Consider the following 23,795-nt stretch of genomic DNA (forward strand, 5'->3'; position numbering starts at 1 on the left):
GTTGCGGAGAACTGGCAGTGTTCATTGGTGGCAGTTTGGGCAGGGCTGCATGTGCTGTAATGACTGTGATGAATGCTGTGGGAGCAGAGAAGAAAAGCTTGGCAGGCTGCTGTCAGAGCCTGTGGCGCACATGTGAAATTCTCCAGCAGCAGTCTGTATTGGAGCAGCTGTGAAATCATGGAGAGAAGCCAGACAGCTTGGAAACAGCCATTCACCACTTAACCCTCAGCCGTGGGAGCCCATTTACAGAGGGGATAAATAAGGCAACATGCTACTCCTACCCCCTGCAATGTCTCCCTCTTGTTTCTAAGCCTCTCTTTCCTGATCTATCGAAGCCCCTTGAAGCACCCTTGGAACACTTGAGGAACCTAAAGCAAAGTAATCCAGTTAATAAAATGGACTTAGTTTTCTTATAGAAATGGCTAGAATTTCTGTTACATGCCTTCAGAAGATGACTGTTCAAAAGAAAAATATGCGACAATCCAATTAAAACTACTTCTTTTTAACTTGATGCATTTTCAAGCTCCGAATTCTCATCATAGAAATTATTGTCCTAATTGTGGTGATAGAGCTAATTATTTCATTGATTGTGGCATCTACACAGTCTCTGTTTGAGTCAGCTCTACCTGTAGCTTTCATTCTGCGTGAGAGCTATAGCTGTAGAGCTAGAATTAGCCTACAGATGGAATTACTTATTTTTCACTAATTTTTAGCTGATAGTAGAAATGTGAGGTGCTATTGAACACATCTGTATTTGCTTGTAGCAATGACGTCTGTGACGAGTTGGCTGAGCTGAAATGTTCATTTGATCAGTTAATAAAGCAGCTCAACATCTGGGAAAGAAGGAAAAGTTCAATTAAAACACATAAGGTGGGGTCTGGAGAGAGAGAATAGGGTTTCTGAGGATCGGAGAGCCCAAAGAAAATGAGGCTTAAAAAATGTGCAGAATAGGCAGTAGATGGAAGAAGCTTGGGGGAAAGAGGTATACAGCTAAGTGGGGCTAGGTACACAATTAACAGCACTCCCAATAACTTTAAAGAAAAAAGTGAGATAAACACAACTACTTTGAGAGTGGGTAATTTAGAGTAGCAAGGGAAAGGGCATTTGATTATTTCCACTGCTGCATCACACTGTTGACTCATGTGGTCCACCAAGACCCCTAGATCCTTTTCACATGTACTGCTAGTAAGCCAGATGTCCCCCATCCTGTATTTGTGCACCTGGTTCTTCCTGCCTAAGTGCAGAACCTTACATTTGTCCCTATTGAAATTCATTTTGTTAAGGTCATTTTGAGTTCTTATTCCGTCTTCCTCATTTTTTCTAAATTTTTTTCTAATTTTTTTCTAAATTGTCGTGCAGACTAGACTGTAGGTATAATACTAGCAGCATATAAGTCAGGATTCGTGCATTTTTGAAACTTTTGGTCATCTTCCTTTTTTGAATAGCACAGCTGTGGGGGAAATGTACTTTTTGTACAGGGTATTTGTAATACAAGATGCTTGGCTGATCACAAGCGGGTAAGGGGGTGGCTCACCAGGGCCTAGCGCTACTTTTTGCCACGTGCATTTTCTTGGAGCAATCCTGGTTTGTTTCTGGTGGGAGAGGGCGATCGCTGAGGCTCCCATTTTGACCAGTAGGGTAATTTTGAATAAATTACAAAAAAAATATAAATAAAACATGTTCTATGGCTACTTTTTTACTGGTAGGATGGGAGCATGGATGTAGCCAGGATTTTTGTTAGCGGGAATAGGCTTTTGTCGGGGGGGGGGCAGAACCTCAAATTTGTATTGATTTGTATTGATTTTTACTTATTGGGGGGATGGCAGCTGCCCCCCTGCCTCCCTTGGCTATGTCCATTGGGGAGGGGCACAGGAAGGAAACAAGGTTGGAAGGGGGCCATGGTTGGAAAAAGATTGAGAAACACTCGGCTAATATATTTTGTGTCCCAAGATGAGAAGTGAATGTAGAATTTCGGTTTTCAAGATTGGGCTAGAGCTGTAGAATGTACAGTTCTTTACTCATGCTTAAATCAGTGTTTGCTGGAGCTCTGTCCACTATTACTAAGCAGGCTTTGTGTTGTCTCTTTTGTAAAACATATACAAAATAGTATGTGTTTAATTGGCATATATGACAAATGTTAGCTTTTTCTCTATTGTGCAAAATATCCTAACAGTTTTGAGACCACAGTAAGCAAGACCCAAGTGCATGCTTCATAATAACGGCTCTGTAAACTTCTGGTGAAAGGTGGTCTACAAGTTTAATAAATAAAATAAAAACTACTACTACTCTGAGTTTGTGACATGTATCTATTTTCTTTTTTTATGGAAAGCTTCAAATATATATGTATCTGCTCCTGGAGTATACAAAATTGATTTTATTTTGTGCATAACAGAGGTGTAGGAAGAGGTAGTATTTTCTTTCAAAGAAGGAAAAGTTGAAAAACTAGGTCAAAGATTCAGTTTGAGAGGCATGAGGCTTCCATCCCTCCACTCTTCCCCGTTTCCTATCTATGAAACTCTTTCCTCACCCTCACCTGGTTCACTTGATTTTATATACCAGTGAGTGAGAAGCTGCTAATAATAATAATAATAATAATAATAATAATAATAATAATAATAATTATTATTATTTATACCCCGCCCATCTGGCTGAGTTTTCCCAAATAACTCATTTGCTCAAAGGTAAAGGACCCCTGACAGTTAAGTCCAGTCGCAGACGACTCTGGGGTTGTGGCGCTCATCTCGCTTTACAGGCCGAGGGAGCCAGCGTTTGTCCACAGACAGTTTTTCCGGGTCATGCGGCCAGCAGGACTAAGCCGCTTCTGGTGCAACAGAACACCGAAACCAGAGCAGCGCACGGAAACCCTGTTTACCTTCCCACCGGAGCGGTACCTATTTATCTACTTTCACTTTTTGGCATGCTTTTGAACTGCTAGGTTGGCAGGAGCTGGAACTGAGCAATGGGAGCTCACCCCGTCACGGGGATTCGAACCGCTGACCTGTTCGGCAAGCCCAAGAGGCTCAGTGGTTTAGACCACAGCACTACTCGCATCCAGCTCATTTGCCCAGTTTTATCTAAATCACACCTGAGAAGAAAGCAAAGCCCCTTTACACAAGAAAGCAATTTCCTATAAAGAATGAACTATTTTTTACTGATATTTTCCTGTGTAAGCAGCACTAAGTTTTTCTGCGCTTTTATGATGTACTGGAAAAGGCTGGCTGGGGTCAGAGGACTCGCATAGGAGAATAGCATACTATTTGGTCTGGTGTAATTAAACTCTTTTGAGTGGAATCAGTTTGCTTTTTTAAAAGGTTTCGAATCCTATTTGTTGAATTGACAAGTATTTTTCTGTGTTGAATGTGTATCAATTTAGATTTTGTGAGTTTAGCTCAGTTTTTTCAAGGAGATGACATGATTAATTGGGCTCTAAATAATCTAATACAGATCATTAATTGGGCTTTAAATAATCCAATACAGATCATGTTTATCATTCTCACTACTTAATGCAGCTAGTAATTCTGTCAAATTTTCATTGACGTGGGAAGGAAGTTGAAATCTGCAGACTGGTACACATTTAACTGTAGAGTTCCTGTGGGGTATGCCTTTCTGTTAGTCTAAAAGCATTAAGAAATAACAGATTCTATCAACTTTTTTGAGCATTTGAATAATGCTAAATTATTGCTGGTGCTCATTCCACTCTGTCAGATATATGCAAATTTCTGCATATCATGATTTTTCTGGGTTTTGTTTTAAAAACTGGGTTTTGCATGAAATGGCAGATGAAGACAAAATTTTGACAAGAAATGCCCATAGCAGTATTTAAAGTAGCACCTGCTAAGCATTCTTCAGTGGCACTACTTGCATCAAAGATAGAATGAAGTGAAGTTTAGAATCTCATATCAAAGCATGATTGTATCCATAGGTGTTGGAATTAATACTAATTTATATTATCTAATGTGCTGTACAGTTTTTGAAACAAGCAGCATTAAAAAAAAATTACACTGATTTTTTTCTGAGCAACTGATTCATTTTGACTGCAGCAATTGAAAGATAAACAAAACACTGTATTTCTTATGGTAGATGAGTGTCTTTATATTAAGGAGGGGATGGAACTCCCAAAATTGCTTTGTTTCATTCTGGTTTGGCTTTTACAAAGTATTTTATTGAACATGCTTTGTCTGGTAATTTTTATGAGGCCTTTCATAATTACAAATAATAAATAAAGTTTACTTTTCAAACACATGGCAAAAGTTTATCTGGTTGTGTAGTACACGATTGCATTGTAACAGAGTTCTTCATGTGGAGCACAAAGTTGGGCGAATGTAGTTCAATTTTCCAAAGTCAATAGGTAAACTTGTGATTTGCTTTGTGCTTTGCGTTACAGGAAGAGAATCGCATTAATAAATGTTTAGGGACCCTTCTTACTAAAATATCTTCATAAGTAGCATTTTGGCAGCTCTGTGTTTTCATGTTTTGTTGCTTCATCTCCAAGGAAGGTTATATCTGTAACATTGCCATTCTGTCTGGTTATGCCCTGTTTGGTGGCTTTTAACTCTTAGATGAGTGCTGGAATTATCCAGATCTGTGAAAAGAAAAATTTATAACCATACTTTAAAACATACAGAAGTTAAAATACTAAAACAAATCCCTTTTAGATTAAGCTAAGCAGAAGCCAGAGGGTTTTCCTCTGACTCTCAGAAATGGCTCCTAGGGTTCTCTGTGATGTTCTTTATAACATACCTAGGAGATGCTGCTGGACTCCAACCCATATCAGTCGCAGCCAGAATGGCAAATAGGGATTATGGCAGTTGCAGCCCAACAACACCTGGAAGGTACCAGGTTAACCTTTCCTAGAGGAGATTGAATGATGATGATGATGATGATGATGATGATAATTTATTATTTACACCCCGCCCATATGGCTGGGTTTCCCCAGCCACTCTGGGTGGTTTCCAACAAAATATTAAAATACAATGGTCTGTTAAACCTTAAAACCTTCCCTAAACAGGGCTGCCTTCAGATATCTTCTAAAAGTCTGGTAGTTTTTCTTCTCTTTGACATCTGGTGGGAGGGCGTTCCACAGGGCGGGTGCCACTACTGAGAAGGCTCTCTGCCTGGTTCCCTGTAACTTGGCTTCTCACAGCGAGGGAAGTGCCAGAAGGCCCTCAGCGCTGGACCTCAGTGTCCAGGCAGAACAATGGGGGTGGAATATAGTCTGAAATGAGTTGGGCAGCAGCAGCAGCGATTCCCTTTGCGATCTAATAGGCACTCCAGGAAAGAGGCATCAACAGCCCTCAAACAAAATGCTCTTTATAATTAATTCATTATCATTAATCAGCACTATTATTTATACTGTTCAATGCCAAAACAAACCTCCAAACAGATTTCAAGTAGTAGACATACGTTTTTACATAAGGCAACTAAATTGATAAAGCCTACCTGTTTAATGTGAGGGCAGCGTAATGAACTTGGGGAAGTGTGTACATACATTCCAAATATGGCAGGGGTTATTCTAAAATTAAACGTATGGGGAAAGAGGCAAAAGACCTGGTAAATTGTATAGGTTGAAAGTATGCCTGCATTGTATAGGGTGGAATATAATAGAGGGTTATTATGAGATGGTGTCCGGCCCCATTATGAGGAGCATCTGGTTTGGAACAAATTATCCCCCGGGGATGCAGGGGAAATGTATATTATTGCTCAAATGAGGAGGATAGAATTTGGCATTGAGAGTTCAGGGACACATAATAGTAATTCAGAGAGGTCATAGCACCATAGGGTAAAACGTGTGCCAAAGACATTTAGAGAGATACAACATGTACAAGTTATCTATATGCTAATGCTAGAAGCTTCTGAGTCAAGATGGATTTTTGGTCTTAGAGGACTGCACAGATACAGTGGGCATAATAGAAACCTGGTAGACGGAGTGGGGATGAATGCCCTTTGAAGCAGCTCACTATTCTCCTTTCAGCCTCAAGCTAGTGGCACCAGGGTTGGGGAGACAACTCTCCTGTACACCTCCACTGCCTCTGCCTCTTCACTTAAAGGACAAGTACAAGCTGCTTCAAGGAAGGCTTTTGCAAAGCATATTAACAGAGCCTCCAGCACTAAGCAGGACACAGGCACCCCAATTGGCCAATGCAATGGAAGGGGGAGCCAGCTTGTTCAGGGCACGTGCCTGAGCTTACTTCACGGAGGTCTCTGGCACACCCAAACCCAGCACTCAGCAGGATCATACCATGTCCCCCTGGGCACCAGCTGAATGGACAAGGATCCTGCTATAGGTGCAAGTGTACAAAAAAGCTTTCTGCAGGGAGTTCTCTCTCACGCACATGAACCCGGCCAGTTTGGAAGAGCATGTAACAGAAAGTAAGGCACTACCAATGGGAAGGCTTCTTCCTTTGAAAGGAAGTGGGGGGAGTTCCCATTAGTAGCACCTTGCTGCCTGCTCCCTGCCTTGAAGTCCTGACTTTGGGACTTCAAAGCACCAAATACGCTGAATTCATTTGTGACCCACTCCTGTCAAATTTGGCCCGTGACAATTTTTTACATTTTGTGGCTAAAACTTGAATTTAAATTTACTTTGGATAATAAGGATTTTTATGCAGTGTATTCACTTGGAATTATTTTTTTCTTTGGAACTTTGCTAGAAATTTGGGTTACGTTTTTAAACCTTTACTTAGTTTTCTAGAGGGGGTCATAGTACTGCCATTTCATTTTAAAATCTACTTTTCTAGTAAAGTGCCCTAGTAGAACCATGATGCACAAAGCAGAAGTAGGGGAGACCATAGCCTGACTCTATCCTGTAAGTTTCTCAATTGGTAGACCATGAGACTCTTCATCTCAGGATCATGGGTTTGAGCCTCACGTTGGGCAAAAGATTCCTGCCTTCCAAGGGATTGGACTAGATGGCCCTCATGGTTCCTTCCAACTCTACAATTCTATAATTCCTCAGTCCTGAAGTAGTTTTCAGGTAGTATTTAATGTAGTTTCTTGTGCTAGAAAGTCATGTTTGCAAATAAATCCATAGATGTTATTAGCCCGTGAAAACATTTATCAATAACGGTTTTCCATGCTAAGTAAATATCTATTTTCGGTGTTTTCTCCAGTAAGCATTGGCCTCATATTGATGTTGCATATTGTTTCTCTCTGTCACATTTTGATGTTTAAAAAGAAAGCACATGTTGTGCTAGGCATTCTGTAGACCTAAGCAGATTAGACTGGTTTCAAATTATATAGCAAAAGCATTGCAAACTGGGTAACACCAGCAAAAGGAAATCAAGGTCCCATGAAGTGATGAAAATGTTTTGGTCAGCGAGGGAGTGGAAGATTGACACCTTACTTTTCTGCTGATACTTTCACAGTTCATATCTGCATCCTTTACTGGAAGCTCCCATTTTAAATAAGTACTAAAAATAGCCAAGGCTCTGTAAGTTTGGGTAGGATAATCTAAAAAATGTGGTGTCAGCTCTGCAAGGATATAGTGTTTTGTGGGCGATTTCTGCTTTATTATACAATACTTTATTGTAAAGAACAAGGCTGTGAAAGATCAAACTAGTAATGTCCAGTTATTCCATTTTGCAAAATATGAGGGATATTGCAAATGCTGATAGCAAATGAGATATTTGCATACTGCTATTTCTTTGACGATGGAAATCTATATGCTTTGTATATACATGGCACCTCAGGTGATAAATGTTTAGCAAGGCTTCTAACGCAGTGGCAAGTGAAACCTCATCCAGGACTCAGGAAATCAGTAGCAGTAGTCTTCTCTTAATTGTAATTGGCCCTGTCATTTTTGAATATCAAGCAAATGAAGTGGCTTATTATTAGCTCTTGTTCCAACTGAGAGCCAGTGTGGTGTAGTGGTTAAGAGCGGTAGACTCATAATCTGGTGAACCGGGTTCACGTCCCTGCTCCTCCACATGCAGCTGCTGGGTGACCTTGGGCTAGTCACACTTCTCTGAAGTCTCTCAGCCTCACTCACCTCACAGAGTGTTTGTTGTGGGGGAGGAAGGGAAAGGAGATTGTTAGCTGCTTTGAGACTCCTTAGGGTAGTGATAAAGTGGGATATCAAATCCAAACTCTTCTTTTTACTTAGAAGAGCAACTGGGTTTTTTTTACTGTTTGTTTAAGTGGAATTTACTTATTTAATTTGGGGGGAAGAGGTCACTCCAGGTTTGAGGATACACCCTCCCCAAATGACCATGCCCCTAGTAGACATATCAGAAGAAGAGCAGAAGGAGAAGTGTTGATACAGGTCAGGAAGATGCTACTTCAATTCCCTCAGTGTCCCTCACATGGTGTAGCTCCACATTAGAAAAGGATTAAACAGAGTGTTGTTTTGCTGTGCAGCTTGGAACAACTCAGCACCAAGTGAAGAAGAAGAAAAGCATTCTGAAGGGGGCCCATCCAGTGTAGTGCAGCTGCCTTCATAGTTGGGTGGGCCCTTTAAAATTATTTTTTTTCTTCAGCTTGGCACTTTGAAAAGAGATGTGAGGCACTGCTGCAAGCAAGGGGGCCTTCACCAGTGCTCCCACCCTTGTAGTGTTGCTCTTCAGTGAGTCTTCTCAGAGGCATTCCTCATTCAGGCGTCTGAGCTTCTCTGGGTGCTTTGCCCTTGCTGCCTGGTGCCTAAGAGGAGTGCTAGATGCAGTGTTGCTCTGGAGAGAGGCTGCACTGAGGAATTTGGGAATGGGTTTGACTGCTTCCTTTGCTGCTGCAAGCTTCTTTGCAGCCCTCTCAACACAACTATAAACTAATTTTTGAGATTTGGTACCCTGTTTTAGTTACTTAATATATTAACTTATGTATAAATCTGATAAATCCCCTAAAGGACATGTGCCAGGTCATGCGATCTTCATTTTCATCCAGGAAAACTAAAAAACTGACAAAGACAGTTCTAGGGTTAGTTTTCTACCCCAAGATACCTTCCAGTGTATCTTGAAGTAGTAGAATGCATCAAACAGAGCTCATGTGTGTTGTGTCACACTAGATCAATTTCAGAGATATTTTTCTATCCAAGCATAATTCAAATGTGTCTCGGGTCTAGTAAATTGTCCCAAAATAAAGCCATGTACTGTATAGAATATCAGAAGAAGGACCTTCTGGTTGGGTTTTGGTTGAAAAAAACACATGGGATCATATTTTTTTAACCACATTATGTTACCAATGAGGAAGAATATCTATTTCTATGTAAATCCTGCAATGAAAAGTGCATCTGAGGTGGATTTTAACCCATTCTTTTTTTTACACACGAAGGCAAAGTTTTATGCCATTCACCAGATCAATTTCCATTCTCTGAATACACACTGCCAGAATGATATCTCACACTGCTTTACCTACTGGAGTCTGTAGATGCCTGTGGTTGCAAATAAAAACCACACCATCACCTCCAAGTACTTTGGCTTGAAAATGTGTTGGATCTATAGACTGAAAGATTGCTAGCTGTTAATGCAGCAGTTACTTATTAGTCAGTACAACAACAGGCTCCTATCAACTTCAGTATATCTTTTATGTGCAGAATTTGCTAAAAATGCCTTTCATATTTGTTGCTTTCTTGTTGGCCATGCAGGTTTATATGTCAATATGTTATAATGATCATGGAAGTTTGCAGGAAATAGTGTTAAGACACAGTGCCAGTTGGAGGCTGGCAGAGACAAGACTGCTAATGGCACACTCAATGTACCATTTGTTTTAGATTTGCTCTGATTGACAATCGCTGTGTTGTAGTTGTCAGGCTTGTAGCTTTAGGGAAGAAGGATTTATTCTGAATAATTACAGTTGAATGAGACATTACTAACTCTGCTTTATATGTTTAACAATTTGCTAGTGTCCATTTAATGAAACAGTACAAGCAGTCTGAAAGCTGTCTGTTGGCATAGCACTTCAAAGTGCTGAATGAGTGTGATTTCTTGGCCTTCGGTAATCAGTGTGGCACATCTTCATCCCCAAACTTCTGAAGTGGCAGTTTTTCAGAAACCATGATGGCTAGAAATTTCCTAAAGAAGGAATACAGTGTGGCAGGTTCAAGTTCCAGGGCTGCTTCTGTTTGGGCACATAAAGGGCAGGGTATCATTCATTTATATTCTGTTAAGATCTGTAGAGGGATTTTCACTAAAATCAATGATGACAAGGATCCTCAATTTTATACACAGGGAATATTCAGACAGTTCTTAAGTACCATGAACCATACCTTTAACATGTGAATGTACCACTTAGAAATACTGCTTGTTTTGATATGTTTGTTCTATTGATGTTTGGTTACAGTCACACACACCCGTTTTATAAATAAAGTCACTGACTTTTTTTCTCCCCATCTCACCTCTTAGGAAACCTAGGATAAATTCTCAGCTTGTTGCACAACAAGTTGCTCAGCAATATGCTACACCACCGCCTCCTAAAAAGGAGAAGAAAGAGAAGGTGGAAAAGCAGGAAGAGAAAAAACCAGACAAAGAAAAAGAAATTAGTCAAAGTGTTATAAAGAAGAGTACCAGCAAGAAGACCAAGTATGTTTCTGGACCTTCCTTTCCCCCCTCCGTATCCTCATGCAAATGATCTCATCAAATATGTTATGCTTAATTTATAGAAATGTACACTTTTGTTCTCTCAGCCTTGAAATATCGCTCAGATCCAGAATACCTTTAATTTCCAGGCACATTTCCACTGACGCTCAGATGATTTTATTCAGTCATCCTTCCCTTGCCCGTGTCACCACAATCTCTTGATTCATTTGACATGTTTTGTCCTTTTCCAGGGTGGGTGGAGAGGAAAGTATATTATTACCTTCTGTAACTGTAGCCTGTAGCTTTATTGACTAGTGGGAGGGTTCATTGCGTTGTGGCTGGGTGTGTAAAGGCACACTCTGGCACAAGTTGTCAAAGTTTCAGAGTTGATATTTTTACAGTATAAAGCCCTTTAGCATTTCTTCTTGCCTCCTTCTTTCAGGCCAAAGTCCGATATTGTGAAAGATCCCCCAAGCGAAGCAAACAGCATACAGTCTGGGAATATGACAACAAAGACCAGTGACTCAAATCATACCTCAAGGTAACTGTTTTAAAGTAAAGAACTGCGTGATTATAGGCTTGCTGAATTAGCGTTTCTATTTGGAGTGGGAAAATATTTAGGTTCCATGCTACTGAACGGGGAGTGGGGTGGTAATTTTTCCTTGCAACCCACGCATTAGCTTACTTCCTTGAATCATTGGGTTCAGGGAATGGAGTGCGACAAGGGGTTTGGCCTCAAATTATTATTATTATTACTTTGCACTGCCATTTTCTGGTAGTTGTGGTGTTATAATTAGGGATAATTTCAGCTCACCAATTCACATACTGTATACTAGATTGTGGACACTGAATGTTGGGTCTGTCTATAACTTGTGTGTGCCGGGACCTGTAGGCTAAAACCTATATAGTGGTAATTGCAGTTTCCCTTTCACAAGATCACCCCCACAGTAGAGGCTGCAGCCTCCTTTGCGAGGTCTGATTCCATTGCCCATCAATAGGCCTCTCATCAAAATGGGAAAGAAAGGATAGTTCCTTTGAGGCTTGGGTGTCAATACCCTAGAACAAAATGTACATGTGGTAAAACAAATAGGAAGCTTATCACCATTCCTTCTTAGAAGAGCTGCCACAGGTGACTCGGATTGCCAATCCTTTTTTCAGTCCTTCCTTTGCCTTCCACCAACCCCCCCCCCAACCCACTACTTACTTACTCATTAGCATAATGCTTTTCCCAGAAAAAAAATAAGAAAATTACCACAATGTCTAGTTTTCTTTTAATTGCTCTTGCATGCAGTTGAGAGTGGGGGTGGAGTGGGGGAATCATTGCCAGAGAGAACAAGGAAGCAAATCCAGATTCTATAGCAACTTTTTTTTCTGGCAGTACTTATGAGTTACCTTGTTAAGATAACGTGTGAAATGACCATTAATGCCATCAAAATGCTGTTTCTTTCATTATAAAACATGCAGACAGAATGTCTTCCAGATAGTTGTAGCACCTTAGCCGATGTGATTTGAACCATTTAAAGCTTTATTTCAGTTGGTAAACCAAGTTTTCCTTTCTCTAATTTGTTCTTTGGGTGGAGGGGCAACTACTGGCAAGTTTGGCTTTAATGGAAAGCTACTGTGCTGGCAATTGTAGAGTAATAGGATGAAAATGTTGTTAGTGCTATGCAGCACTGGATATTCCTTCTGTTTTTAATCCTTTTAAAACTGAGTAACTCCCTCAAGTACTTCAAGCTCTACTCATCTAGAAACGGTATTTGCATTTTTTTCACAATATTTTGATTACTTGTTTTGGGTTGTGGCTACTACTTTATGGCATATTTTTAAATTTGACTTTTAAATACCCTATGTGCTTAAAGTAGGTAGCAGGCAAAATTACTGAGAGATGTTAAACCTAGATTTGAGCCATTCAAACCCTGACTTGAAATTCCTTTTCCTCTGCATGAGTAAAAGTAGGGCGCCATGAGGGTGTTCCTCAACGTGGTGCATGATCAAGCGTAAGCACATTGAAATTAGGAAAGAAGGGCTGTGGAAAGATGAGATGTGGCTCTCTGCTTTATTAAAGCATCCCAGCCTGTCTGGAATTAAATGGCAGGGTGGGGAACATCCTACCTGCGAGCCAAATTTGGCTCGCCAGGCCTTCTCATTTTGCCTGCTAGGCTGTTTGGGGCAAGCCACACCCACCTCCAGGTGGCAGGTAAGAGTGGGTCTTGGCTAAAAGGGGCTTAGCAGACACTCCTAATTGGCAGCATCTGCAAAGCCCCTTATGCAGCACTTTCCAAGCATCCAACAACTAGCTGATTTCTGGGTGGTTTGCAGATGTTGTGCAAGGGGCTTTACAAGCCCTCTGCTTGATGCTTTGGTTTGCCTGGCAACCAGCTGAGTCCCACCAGTGGAGTCCCTGTGCAAGGACTTCTGCTTGAGCAGCAGGGCTTTCCCCCGGCACCCCATTGGCTTGGGGTGGGCAGGTGAGAAGAACCTCCAGAACAGGCCAGTGGAGAGGAGACAAAATTATTTCCCTATGCATTTGTTTTATTGCTGGAGACTGTGGGTCTAGGAGATGGTTTCCTGTAGAGTTGAGAATTTCAGGAAGGGGGAAGCGACCACTTAGTTACCTTGGCACAAAAAAGCAATCTTTTTGTTCCCTTGGCACTAGGAGATAGGCTTAGTTGAAGAAGACATATTTCCCCCTTCATCTCAGTGACTTCTTTGTATTCTTAATTTTATTGTATAATAAGATACTCATTTTTGAATCGCTTCCTATGAAGCATCTCAAAGCAATTTAGCAGTACAATAAAAAGAATTTTAGAGCAATTGCATATATACAAACAATTTCAAATCCAATACAGATATGAACTGGGAATACTAAGAATTGATAAGGGTGAAAGGAGCTTCAGGGTCAATATTCTTATTGTTGCTGGCATGGTTAGATAAGGTACTCAAAACTGCAGGCTATACCTAATATTAATCTTACTTGGAGTAGATCCATTGAAATTCCTGACCATGGTTTAGATCAATTAATTTCAAAGTGTCTACTCTGAGTAGAACTTAGTTGTATACAAAACCTCATTTGAAGAATAAAGTTTGGTGGTGCTGACTGTGTTCATATATGTACTAAGGATTGATTAAGGATTATTGTCCACAACCCATACTTCCCAGCAGGAGATTGACCTCATATCTTTAGCTGAAGTGGTCATATATTTAAATTAAGGTCTGGGTGTTGCAGAATCGCCAAACTAGGAGAAGAGTCTGCATTGGACTAAATTTGGCATCCCTATAAAAATAACTCCTTTTAAAACTGCTACTGGTTCTAGTTGTATTAACCCTTCTTACCTTGAGTCGGCTATTTAAGATTTGAACTCCTCCCAAATCTCCCCATAGAGTACATTTTTTAGCTGCTGCAAAGCAGCCACTCACGGTTTCTTAAGATCTTAATTACAGTAGTTACAAACGTAGGACTGCCTTCAAATGAATCCACTTCTTTGTACTATGTTGTTGTTACAGGATGAATGCACTGCAGCCACATGTACTATAAGTGGATGCCTTATGAGTTGGCATGTTGATTGCGTGATAGCGTGAACTCTCTAAGAGGTTCATGAGCTATAAACTGCAACTTTCTATTTCTAGACAGGACAGAACTAACGATTTGCATAATGACTGTGAATTTTTCAAACCTTGTTTTCTCCAGGCATATTCAGAAGGGACTATTGAGCAATTTTCTACATGGCTTATTTGGGTTGCTTCTCTGTATAAATTCCCAGCAGGTGGAAAGGAATGCCAAGTTGTGCTGGTGCCTGTGGTGTTTGTAGCGGCAGAGATCCCCTTTGCAAATGACATCACCACTCGCAGGTGCTTTCTTGTGGTTTTGTATTGCAAAATCACGGCTTTGGGGCACTTGACAAGATAACGAATTCCAAGCACAGAATCCTTGTATTCTGGAAGGGACCCTGAGGCTTTCTTGATACCTAGATTGCTCTTGTCATATTTCCGTTCTTTCTGGCTAAGCTCCCAAAATTGATTCCCCAGCTACGTGTGCTCACTGGGGATTGAGCATGCTTTGGCAAAGCCTTTCTGGACTCATCATTTAGAGAGAGCAAAAGGTCAGGTGTTGAGTGGGGGGAGGGGCAGCAGTTGATTTGTTTAATGCATAGCCATTCATCAGTGCGCTGATACCTCTGCTGTCTTTTGACCTGTTCCTTGTAAGTTAGCCGAGAAAAAACACACATTTTAACAGAAGGCTCATCTGTTGTCTGTAATTGGCATTCTTTTTTATGATTCTTCTTTATTATTGTTAAGGCCCAGACTGAAAAATGTGGACAGAAGTACCGCCCAGCAGCTGGCAGTCACAGTGGGAAACGTCACAGTAATTATCACAGACTTTAAAGAAAAGACTCGCTCCTCCTCCACGTCTTCATCGACAGTGACCTCCAGTGCAGGATCAGAACAGCAGAATCAGAGCAGCTCGGGCTCAGAGAGCACAGACAAGGGCTCGTCCCGCTCCTCCACGCCAAAGGGCGACATGTCCGTAGTCAACGATGAATCCTTCTGAGAATTGCACATGGAATTGTGGGGAACTCGATGAAATCAGGGTATGAAATTCAAATATTCCATCTGTCCACTAGGCTGTAGTCCTGGGAAAGCTGCCAGTGCCACTCTTCCTCTTCCTGTGCTTCAACGTACTTTATGGACATCGTCCCCTTGAACTGATGACACCAGGATCGTTTGAGAAGGCTACGGGCATCTGGCCACTGACGAATTTCGCACCCTGACAATTACTTTTTGACACTTACGTATTCCATTGTTTTATATGATTTTCCTAACAATCATTTATAATTGGATGTGCTCCTGACTCTACTTTTTTATAAATCTGCTGTGCACAGTCGTCCCGCCCCCCCCCCCCCGCCCCCATGAATATTGGAAGCTTTTGTTTTGTTTTGTTTTGGGTGAGGGGATATGATGCGGGTGGGAAGGGAGGGCTGCCGGAGGATTTTTATTTATTGTATTCACAAACTACATCCTCTCATTCTTCTCCCCCACCCCAGCATATCCTGTTGAGTTCAGTTCTCCCTCTTCTTCCAGTTATACTGTGTACTATCAGTTTTGATATAAATTATATATAAATATAAATATAAATAAATATATATATATAAATAAAATATATATATAGGGTTATTTGAAACCAATACATGGAAACGCTGGTGCTTGAAACACTGTGAAGTGAAACAATTTAAGATCTGGGACGGTGAGTGCCCTTTGGAAAGTGCTTAAACAAAACCGGAACCAGTTTTAGATTAACGAGAGTGTTCCTGGAGGTTCAAATGGAGATAGGACCTGGCTTTCTTCTTGTGCTTTGGCTGAAGAGTACTGGACAAAGATAGATGTCTATTTTCTTATTTTCTGTTCCTTTTTTTAAATCCAAAAGGTGCTCCAGGTAACTTGCATTCCCAGTAGGATATCTACAAAACAATAAAATTCCAGCCTTTTCCTACAGTAGTGTACAAATTTTAAAAACTGCAGTCTACACTGTTTTCAGAATACCTAGTATTAACGTACATGATGGCTGCACATTAACGTTGCCTAGTTCTCGCATAACTGATCTCACTTTAACTGTTTCACAACTTTTTATCTAGCCATTTTCCAGCTCTGTTATCGGTTATGGGGGGTAACATTGAGTATCTACGGGGCAGGGGATATCTGCTAGCGTTTGTGATTTAAGGCAGCCAACAGCCTAATATTGAGGGTGCCACCCTTGCCCCTGCTATCATCACTAGGCCACTAGGCCACACAGCTTATTCTCAATGCAAATATTTTATGTCTGACTCTGCTCTTTCATTTCTAATTAATTCATTGTGTATCCTGAGAGATCTCTTTTTTAAAAAACAACAACAGTCCGTCATCGAATGACGATGTCTTTGGGTTTATTGGTGTTTAGACATGTCTAGATAAAAATAAACTGCTATGGGAGCTAAAGTTGAGAAGAACTTGCATACCGGCAAGCTAGGAGCAGAATGGCCAAATAGCTTCTTATTCTTTCTAGAAAGGTTTTTCTGAGTGTAAGCTGCTTTCCAGTTTCAAATTGTGTTGCAGTTTTTTCCTAGCTCACATGTTACCCTACTTAAAACACTAGAATGAAGTGATGGAACACTGTTTTAGAAAATTCCTTGTGTGTGTGCTTTTTTAGGCGACCCAGAGTGCTTTGCTGTAATTTCAGTAGCCCCTTTCCCAGTTATCAAAATGGATACCCGGCGGGCCACTTGGCAGAACTCGGTGCTAGAAAAATTACTGTACTAATTTCTTGCTTGAAATATATAAATTATTTCTGTTGTATAGAGTTGCATTTTTATCAGATTAGTTTTAAGTAGCAACAAACACAAGCTCCTCTCATATCAATCTTAAATTTAACCTATGCTTAACTGAATAAAAGCCGCTCTGCTCAAAGAGGTAAGATTAGCAGAGCAGTGCCTTGGCAGCTGCAGTTCAATTCTGAACATGGTGGGTTTCTCACTGTTCATATATCGAATTATTCTTTTTTGAACTCTTATTCTTAAAAGTATTTATTAAAAAAGAAAAAAAGAAACAAGAACCAAAGGAAAACCAGATGATTCTCGTAAGCTCTGAAATACAATAGGTGTAGTTTTTAATAGTCCACATCAATCCACATTTTTTAGCATTGGTATGATATTGTAAAGACATTCCTTTTCCAAGTTTTCCTATTCCTTTAAAGGATCTCAGGGAGGTAAATTGGTCAGCCATAATTTATTTTTGGAGAGAAAGAAAAAATAATTTTTAAAGAGATGTTTTGAACTTAAGTCCCAGATGTGTGTATTTTGCACAGCTTTTTTTAAATGAATGAAGCAGAAAGAATTAGGCCTATATGCATTTGGCCCCTTCCCAGCAAAAACCTGATCTACGGACATGGGCAATAGGAGTGCATCTTCAGTGGCTTCCTAGAATAAGGCCTTTGGAGTAGGAAAAGAACTGTGTGTGTTGAATAAAATTGCTCAATATGGTGAGCACCACCCACCAAGTGCTGCTGCTCCAGTCATTTTATTGTGGCTTTTTGTGGGCCGTCATTCAAATAGTGCATAGCAGCAGGGGTTGGCGGGTTCTGCCTGGTGAAATATGCCCTTTAGGTTAGGTAACAAAAGCTTTAACAGTAACAAACGGCTCACTGGCTTACCAATTCAATGAAATCCTCTTTGGGTTTTCTTTAGTTTTCTCCCTTTTTTAAAAAAAAATATATATGTGCCTCTGGCATATTAGCCTGTTAGAATAAAGTATGCAAATCTGTCTTTGGCACAAGTGGTGTGACTGAACTGCATTTGGCTGAAATTGTCAGCTAAGCATTCAAACTTCTTTTGGGCCGCATTTTTAGCTGTTGCGTTGCGAACTCTGCAATCGATAACAACAACCCCTCCCTTTTCTTTTAAAGAAAAGCATGTTTAAAAATGGAATTTCCTTCACTTTTCTGCATTTCAGTTAGCCATACAGTAGTTTTGAGAGCATGTTTTTAAAATACTAGTGTAGAAGAAGGGCCAGACATGCTTCGTAGCAAGTGGCACAGAAAGCAGGCGAGGACAAAGCACAGTGTTAACATTTGCAAGTTTCAATTTTTACACTTTATATATACACACAGACAAACACACACACACACACACACACACACACACACACACGTGCACACCATACGCACAACAGCTTGCTTGACTTGCTCAGTTTGAAATAGTCATGCAAAGGGAACAATAAGAATAAGAAGAAAACCAATTGGATAGGCAGTTTTAATTGAAAATCTTTTGCTTGTTAAAAATCAGTTAGTTTAAAAAATTGGGCAGTAGTTGTACTCATTGAGACACTTCCATCTGCCTTATCAGTACCATTTTCAGTCTACTTTTTTAAAAACGGCAACAACCGTAAACGTAAATTATTGAAAATTTATTACTTGCTGACTATAATAACCTTTGCTTGTATGTAACCGAAAAAAATGGTTTTAAGAGCCAACATTTAGAATATGACAATGGAGCTGAACAGTTTTTAATGCGCAAGCAGTTCTGTTCTTGTGTATGACTTGTAACCTTAATTTACTGTGTAAAGATGGTTACATTATTTCTTTAGCTTTGTTTGTTTGGAGACAAATAGAGAATGCTTGTTTAAGTACGTCAAGACATAATTTTATCTTGTGGATTTTTACGTTAATGTATTATACGAGCTATATTTTCCATTTGCCCAGAAAGACAGCTTGTATAACGCTTTTGAAAGTTTTCTGCTCTGTAAAGTCTTTAGAGCTGACAGTCCTGTTAAGTTTGTTTAATCTTCATGCTAAAAGTGTCAATGGTGGTTTTGTGAACTGGTCAGAAAAATTCACAGGTCTTAAATGTTTTCGGAAAATTTATATTGGACACTGCTCTTTGTCTAGCAAATAAAAGATGTTAATATATTCCTGTTACCGGCATGTGCACGACTGTTATTAGAAGCCACTTTATCATTTTCCTGCTTTAAATAGAAATGTCTATTTATGAATTCTGCTTGTAGTTTTTTCACAAATAAAATAGTAACATTTAATTAAACCTGAATTTCTATTCTTTGGTGTTGAGGAAAGGACTAGTCAGTTTGCTGTGCTAGCATTTTTCTAGACCATGTTTGATTTTGGTATTGCTTAATTTACTTTGTTTGCAAGAAAAAGTGTATACTTGTTGATATTTCAATGAAGCAAATCTGTGTAGACAGCTGATCTTGTTAGATTGGATCGTGTGCCAAGCTTAGTGAAACTATGTTTTAGTGTGAACACATAAGCTTGTGAACTATTAGTATGTAGGTTTCCTGCACTGTACTGAATTAAGCCACAGCTTGGCTTAGTTTGCTGGATGATGGCTGCTATGCCAACCAAGGCTCATGGTTTTGCACTCTCCAGACTTATCACAAGTTGTGATGAAGGATTATTTTTGGTTCTGGGCTCATTCTTAGTCTGGAAAGAGCTAAACCATGAGCCCTGGTTCAGTCTATGTGCTAAGCCAAGTGTGGCTTAGTATGATGCAACAGCAAATTGACCCAGGAGAAGAGAAGCAAGATGGTTGTGTTCTCTGTCCTGTGACCTCACATGTTTGTCCTAAGCCTTGGTGTAGCTTAGCCTGATGTCCAAATCAGGTGACTTTGTTTCCTGTACTTAATCCTACGAGTGACAGTCCTTACTCAGAATCCCAAAGACCTTGAGACAGTTAGATAGCTGATCATTTGAAATGTGTTAAGGTGGCGTATTGAAGTGATATGCTGACAGTTTCGTTCTCTGAAATACTGCTTTGTGGCCATGTAGTACATCAGTTTTTGTTTTTTGTTTTTGTTTTTTAAATTCTTTGTGCTTTTCTGGCTCTTTCAGTAGTGGAAACAGGTTTAAACAGCAGCAGTAAAAGCTAGCTTTAAACACTTGTGACTGGAAGAGCAAAGCCACATATTGGTTAGGCAATTTTTTCCTGCCCATTAGTACCTATCAAAGGTGGCAATTCAACCTTTCTGTTGAAAGGGAATTGCTATGTCTCCATTATTCAGTAGTAGAGTCATGTTATCTTTTCAGCAACCAGAGTTTGAGTGTGGGTATAGAGTACTATTATACGACATATCTGCATCTGGCATGCGATACAACTCTCCATGCCATGTGGCAAGTTTATGAAAGTGACCAGCAGCACAATCCTATTCAAGTGTATCATAGAATTGTAGAGCTGGAAGGGATTACAAGAGCCATCTAGCCGAACTCCCTGCAGTGCAGCAATCTTTTGCCCAACGTGGGGATCGAACCCATTGAGGAACTTACTCCTATTTAAGAGAAATCACCCATAGTTTGGTCTTTCTATATGGGCTAAGGCAGGCGTAGGCAAACTCGGCCCTCTGGATGTTTTGAGACTACAATTCCCATCATCCCTGACCACTGGTCCTGTTAGCTAGGGATCATGGGAGTTGTAGTCCCAAAGCATCTGGAGGGCCGAGTTTGCCTATGCCTGGGCGAAGGTAACCAGTATCAAGTAGTTACATGTAAATTACTGTTGGGTAAAATGGTTTTCTGAATTCAACCTGAACCTGCTTTTTTTTTTAATTGAGGAAAGCCACAGAACCAGGACTGCTCTCCCAGGCTACATAACCCAGGCAGACTTTAATCATTACAACTGGGTGAAGTTTCTATGAACAGCCTTTTCTTAAAAAGTAGCAAGAGCTGGTTATCGAGTGTGACATTGAGTCAGGAGCAAGGAGGCAATGTTAACTAGTTTAAGTCTTTGCCTCATTTATAGGAAAGGACAGTTTATAATTCTTGTCAAAAAGTTCACAATCTGTTATAAAGCTTCAGCTGATAATATCCATAAAACTATTAACTCAAGATCCTCTAGTGGGTGAGAACCAGCATACATAGAAATTGCTTCAAAGAGCTGTAGAGGCAATGCTTAAAGGAGCAATGTAAGCCATTACACGCTTTAATCTCAGTTGGAAGCTTGTCAAAATTTGTGCCAAGAATAAGGAGCTAGCTTTTCCTCTAGGGAGCCCAAAGCACATGTTAGACACATCCTGGAACACGCCTTACACAGTTGACAGGCAAGAAAGGGAACAATTTGTATTAAATGAGCAAGATCTTAGCAATACGGTTTTTTTCTTGAGATCATACTTTTACTACCGAAATGTTCAGGTTCTCGCAAACTTTTGTTGCACACATGGTAAAAAGGTAAAGGGACCCCTGACCATTAGGTCCAGTCGTGGCTGACTCTGGGGTTGTGGCGCTCATCTCGCTTTATACTCCCACCTAACTTAGTTACATATATATTTTAGCTGGGAAGCAACGGCAGGCAAAGTGACTTCTAGGTGAAAGTTATTGCTCCCATTGCAGCAAATGTGAGTCCCTATTTGTGTGTTCCATGGATTGCCTAGAAAGGGATAGGAAACCTATGGCCCTCCAGATGTTACAATTCCCATCATCCCTCACAGTTCCCCTTGCTGACTGGGACTGATGGGAGTTGGGGTCCAGCCGCATCCAGAGAGCCACAGGTTCTCCACTCCCAGTCTAGCTTCTTAGTGGGAGACTGGTTTCTGTAGAAACTGCAGGCTTTGGAATTGCTCCCCAAGCTAATAGTGAAGAGGGTCACAAGACCAGTTATTCTCTGCGACTTCATACAGTGTGTATGTGCAGTGTTTTGCCTTTCCAACCCTACAGAAATATTTTTTGGGTAGGGCACTAAAATAGCCAGTTTTCTAAAATTATTGCCCTTCGAAATGGAGCAATTCTAACTATTCCTACAATTCCTTCAAAAATGAGCAGCTACATTTTGGATGAACTTGGTGATTTTGATTATCTGTTGATATTTACAGGTCGCCTATGTGTGCATTAAAGTTAGGTATTGAAAATTGTGTGGATGAGCTGTGACCCACAGAATCACAATAGATTTTCAGTTTAGCTTCTTGCTGTGAACAACTTGCTCGTCTATTCATTCAGAGGATTATAAATGCAGCCCCCAACTGTATTTTGAAGAAACATCCCCATAGATTTCCTGAAAATGAAAACACTCCCGAGAGATGCTTAACAAAACGATCCGGTCAGCATAGCCAGGGAACGGAAAATCCTGATCATTCTGCAAGCGCCGTGCTTGCTTGGCCTTCATTTCCTCCTGCAGGCAGGTGAGTCACAAATATCTGAAGCGTGGAATGTGACAGATTTCACTAAAGTACTATGAAATTCCCTGTGTAATACACATTTGTGTGCCACATAACCGGTAGCATTTAGGAAGTATTAATTGGCTGCAGCTACCGGAGCTGGCTGGGATGTTGAGACAGGAAAGCTGCAAACTAGTGGAATCCCAAGTTTACGCCAGAGAAAGCTAGAAGGCAAAAAAGTGGTTAGTTTTTTTATTTGGCTTTGAAAATGCAGTTCATTCTGAAGAAAAGTTCCTGTTACAGAGCTGAAAATGGCCATACCCTTATTGAAGGGTGGAGTTAATTTGAAATGTGTTGTTGCTGCTGTTCCATGTTCTTCACCTTGCCTACTGAGAGAGATGGTTGTGCGGTCAACCATTTTAATTCCTTTAGATGAGTGCACTCAATTGGGTCCATGCAAACGTGGCTGAAACACCTTCCCTTCTTTATTTTTACAACTGTCCAATGCCGGGGGTGGGGGAAATATCTGTATTGCGCTGCACATAACAGTGAAGTTTGTAACCTCTGTTCGCTGAGCTGGGGTGATGGCGGAAGGATGTTCACAAACATTTCAATGACTCGGATAAGGAATGTTCGACAACGGCTCGTTCACAGAAGCTAGATTGCCATTTATCTTAGCCCTAGGGAAACTGCAGGAGGCAGTGGAAGACAGAAGTGCCTGGCGTGCTTTGGTCCATGGGGTCACGAAGAGTCGGACACGACTAAACGACTAAACAACAAGGGAGAGAAGTAGCATTGTGGGGAGGGGATAACAAGGAAGAAATCAGAGAGAGAGAGAGAGAGAGAGAGAGAGAGAGAACACGTTGATATATTGATGCTAGAAGCCTCAGAACCAAGATGGGGGAGCAGGAGTGCCTTCCAGATACCTTGGGATTTCAGGAAACAAATACTCTGGAGAGTCACGAAGAAAAGCAAGATAAGTAAATCACTCCAAAAGTTTGCAAGAGTTACAGGAATAGGCTTATGAAGAAAGTAGAAAGGTACAAGAGGTTTTCAGGACTGAGACTCTGTGCCAGTGGAGCTATCGAGTTTAAACTGACTGCTGGTGTGCCCTAAAAGTTATATAGCATTTGATGGGGTTCTGACCATTGTGGCACCTGCTGTCTCTCCAACACAGGAATCCAACACTAAAGAAACCATGAGTAAAGAAGTTGTGTTTAGCTGCGTTTAGGCACCTGTAAGCAATCCCAGCGTTCTTTTTCTATAGCTGTTTTTAGCACTTTGTTTCTACTTACCCCACTCTAAGTATTATTTTGCCTTACTTGTTTTCATGGGCAAATTGAATAACTTAAGGTGAATGGTGTTCTGCCGTTTTTCCGTTTTCTACTGGTGTTGTTTCCTGTAAAGAGGTGTGTAGCCAGCCTCTGCTGCTGTTGTTATTCCTAAACACCAAGGGAAGAACATAAGGAGAGCCTGCTGAATCAAGCTAGTGACCCATCTAGTCCTGCACCCTGAGCTCACAAGGCACTGTGGAAGCTGAACTCTGCTAAAAGGGCGCAGACAACTGAGGGTCTTTACAAACTCTGTTCAGGTGGCCATGCCAAATGTCTGTTCATTTCAGGGATGTTTGCACAAAACATAAAACCCCACAGGACTGTGCTTGGATGT

At 40.6% G+C, this 23,795-nt stretch overlaps 1 protein-coding gene across 2 annotated transcripts in view; it reads left to right on the plus strand.

Moving 5' to 3' along the window:
• The window catches only part of RYBP (RING1 and YY1 binding protein), a 51,763-nt gene extending 32,694 nt beyond the window's left edge, over nt 1-19,069 (plus strand). For both annotated transcript variants that reach the window (XM_053378186.1, XM_053378185.1), the window contains exons 3-5: nt 10,332-10,508; nt 10,948-11,046; nt 14,802-19,069. In XM_053378186.1, coding sequence (XP_053234161.1) covers nt 10,332-10,508; nt 10,948-11,046; nt 14,802-15,054 — 529 coding nt within the window. In that variant the 3' untranslated portion in view covers nt 15,055-19,069. The remainder of the gene's footprint in view (nt 1-10,331; nt 10,509-10,947; nt 11,047-14,801) is intronic.
• Nucleotides 19,070-23,795: the final 4,726 nt, after the last annotated feature.

The sequence above is a fragment of the Podarcis raffonei genome, chromosome 2, assembly GCF_027172205.1.
Source record: "Podarcis raffonei isolate rPodRaf1 chromosome 2, rPodRaf1.pri, whole genome shotgun sequence".
Taxonomy (NCBI): domain Eukaryota; kingdom Metazoa; phylum Chordata; class Lepidosauria; order Squamata; family Lacertidae; genus Podarcis; species Podarcis raffonei.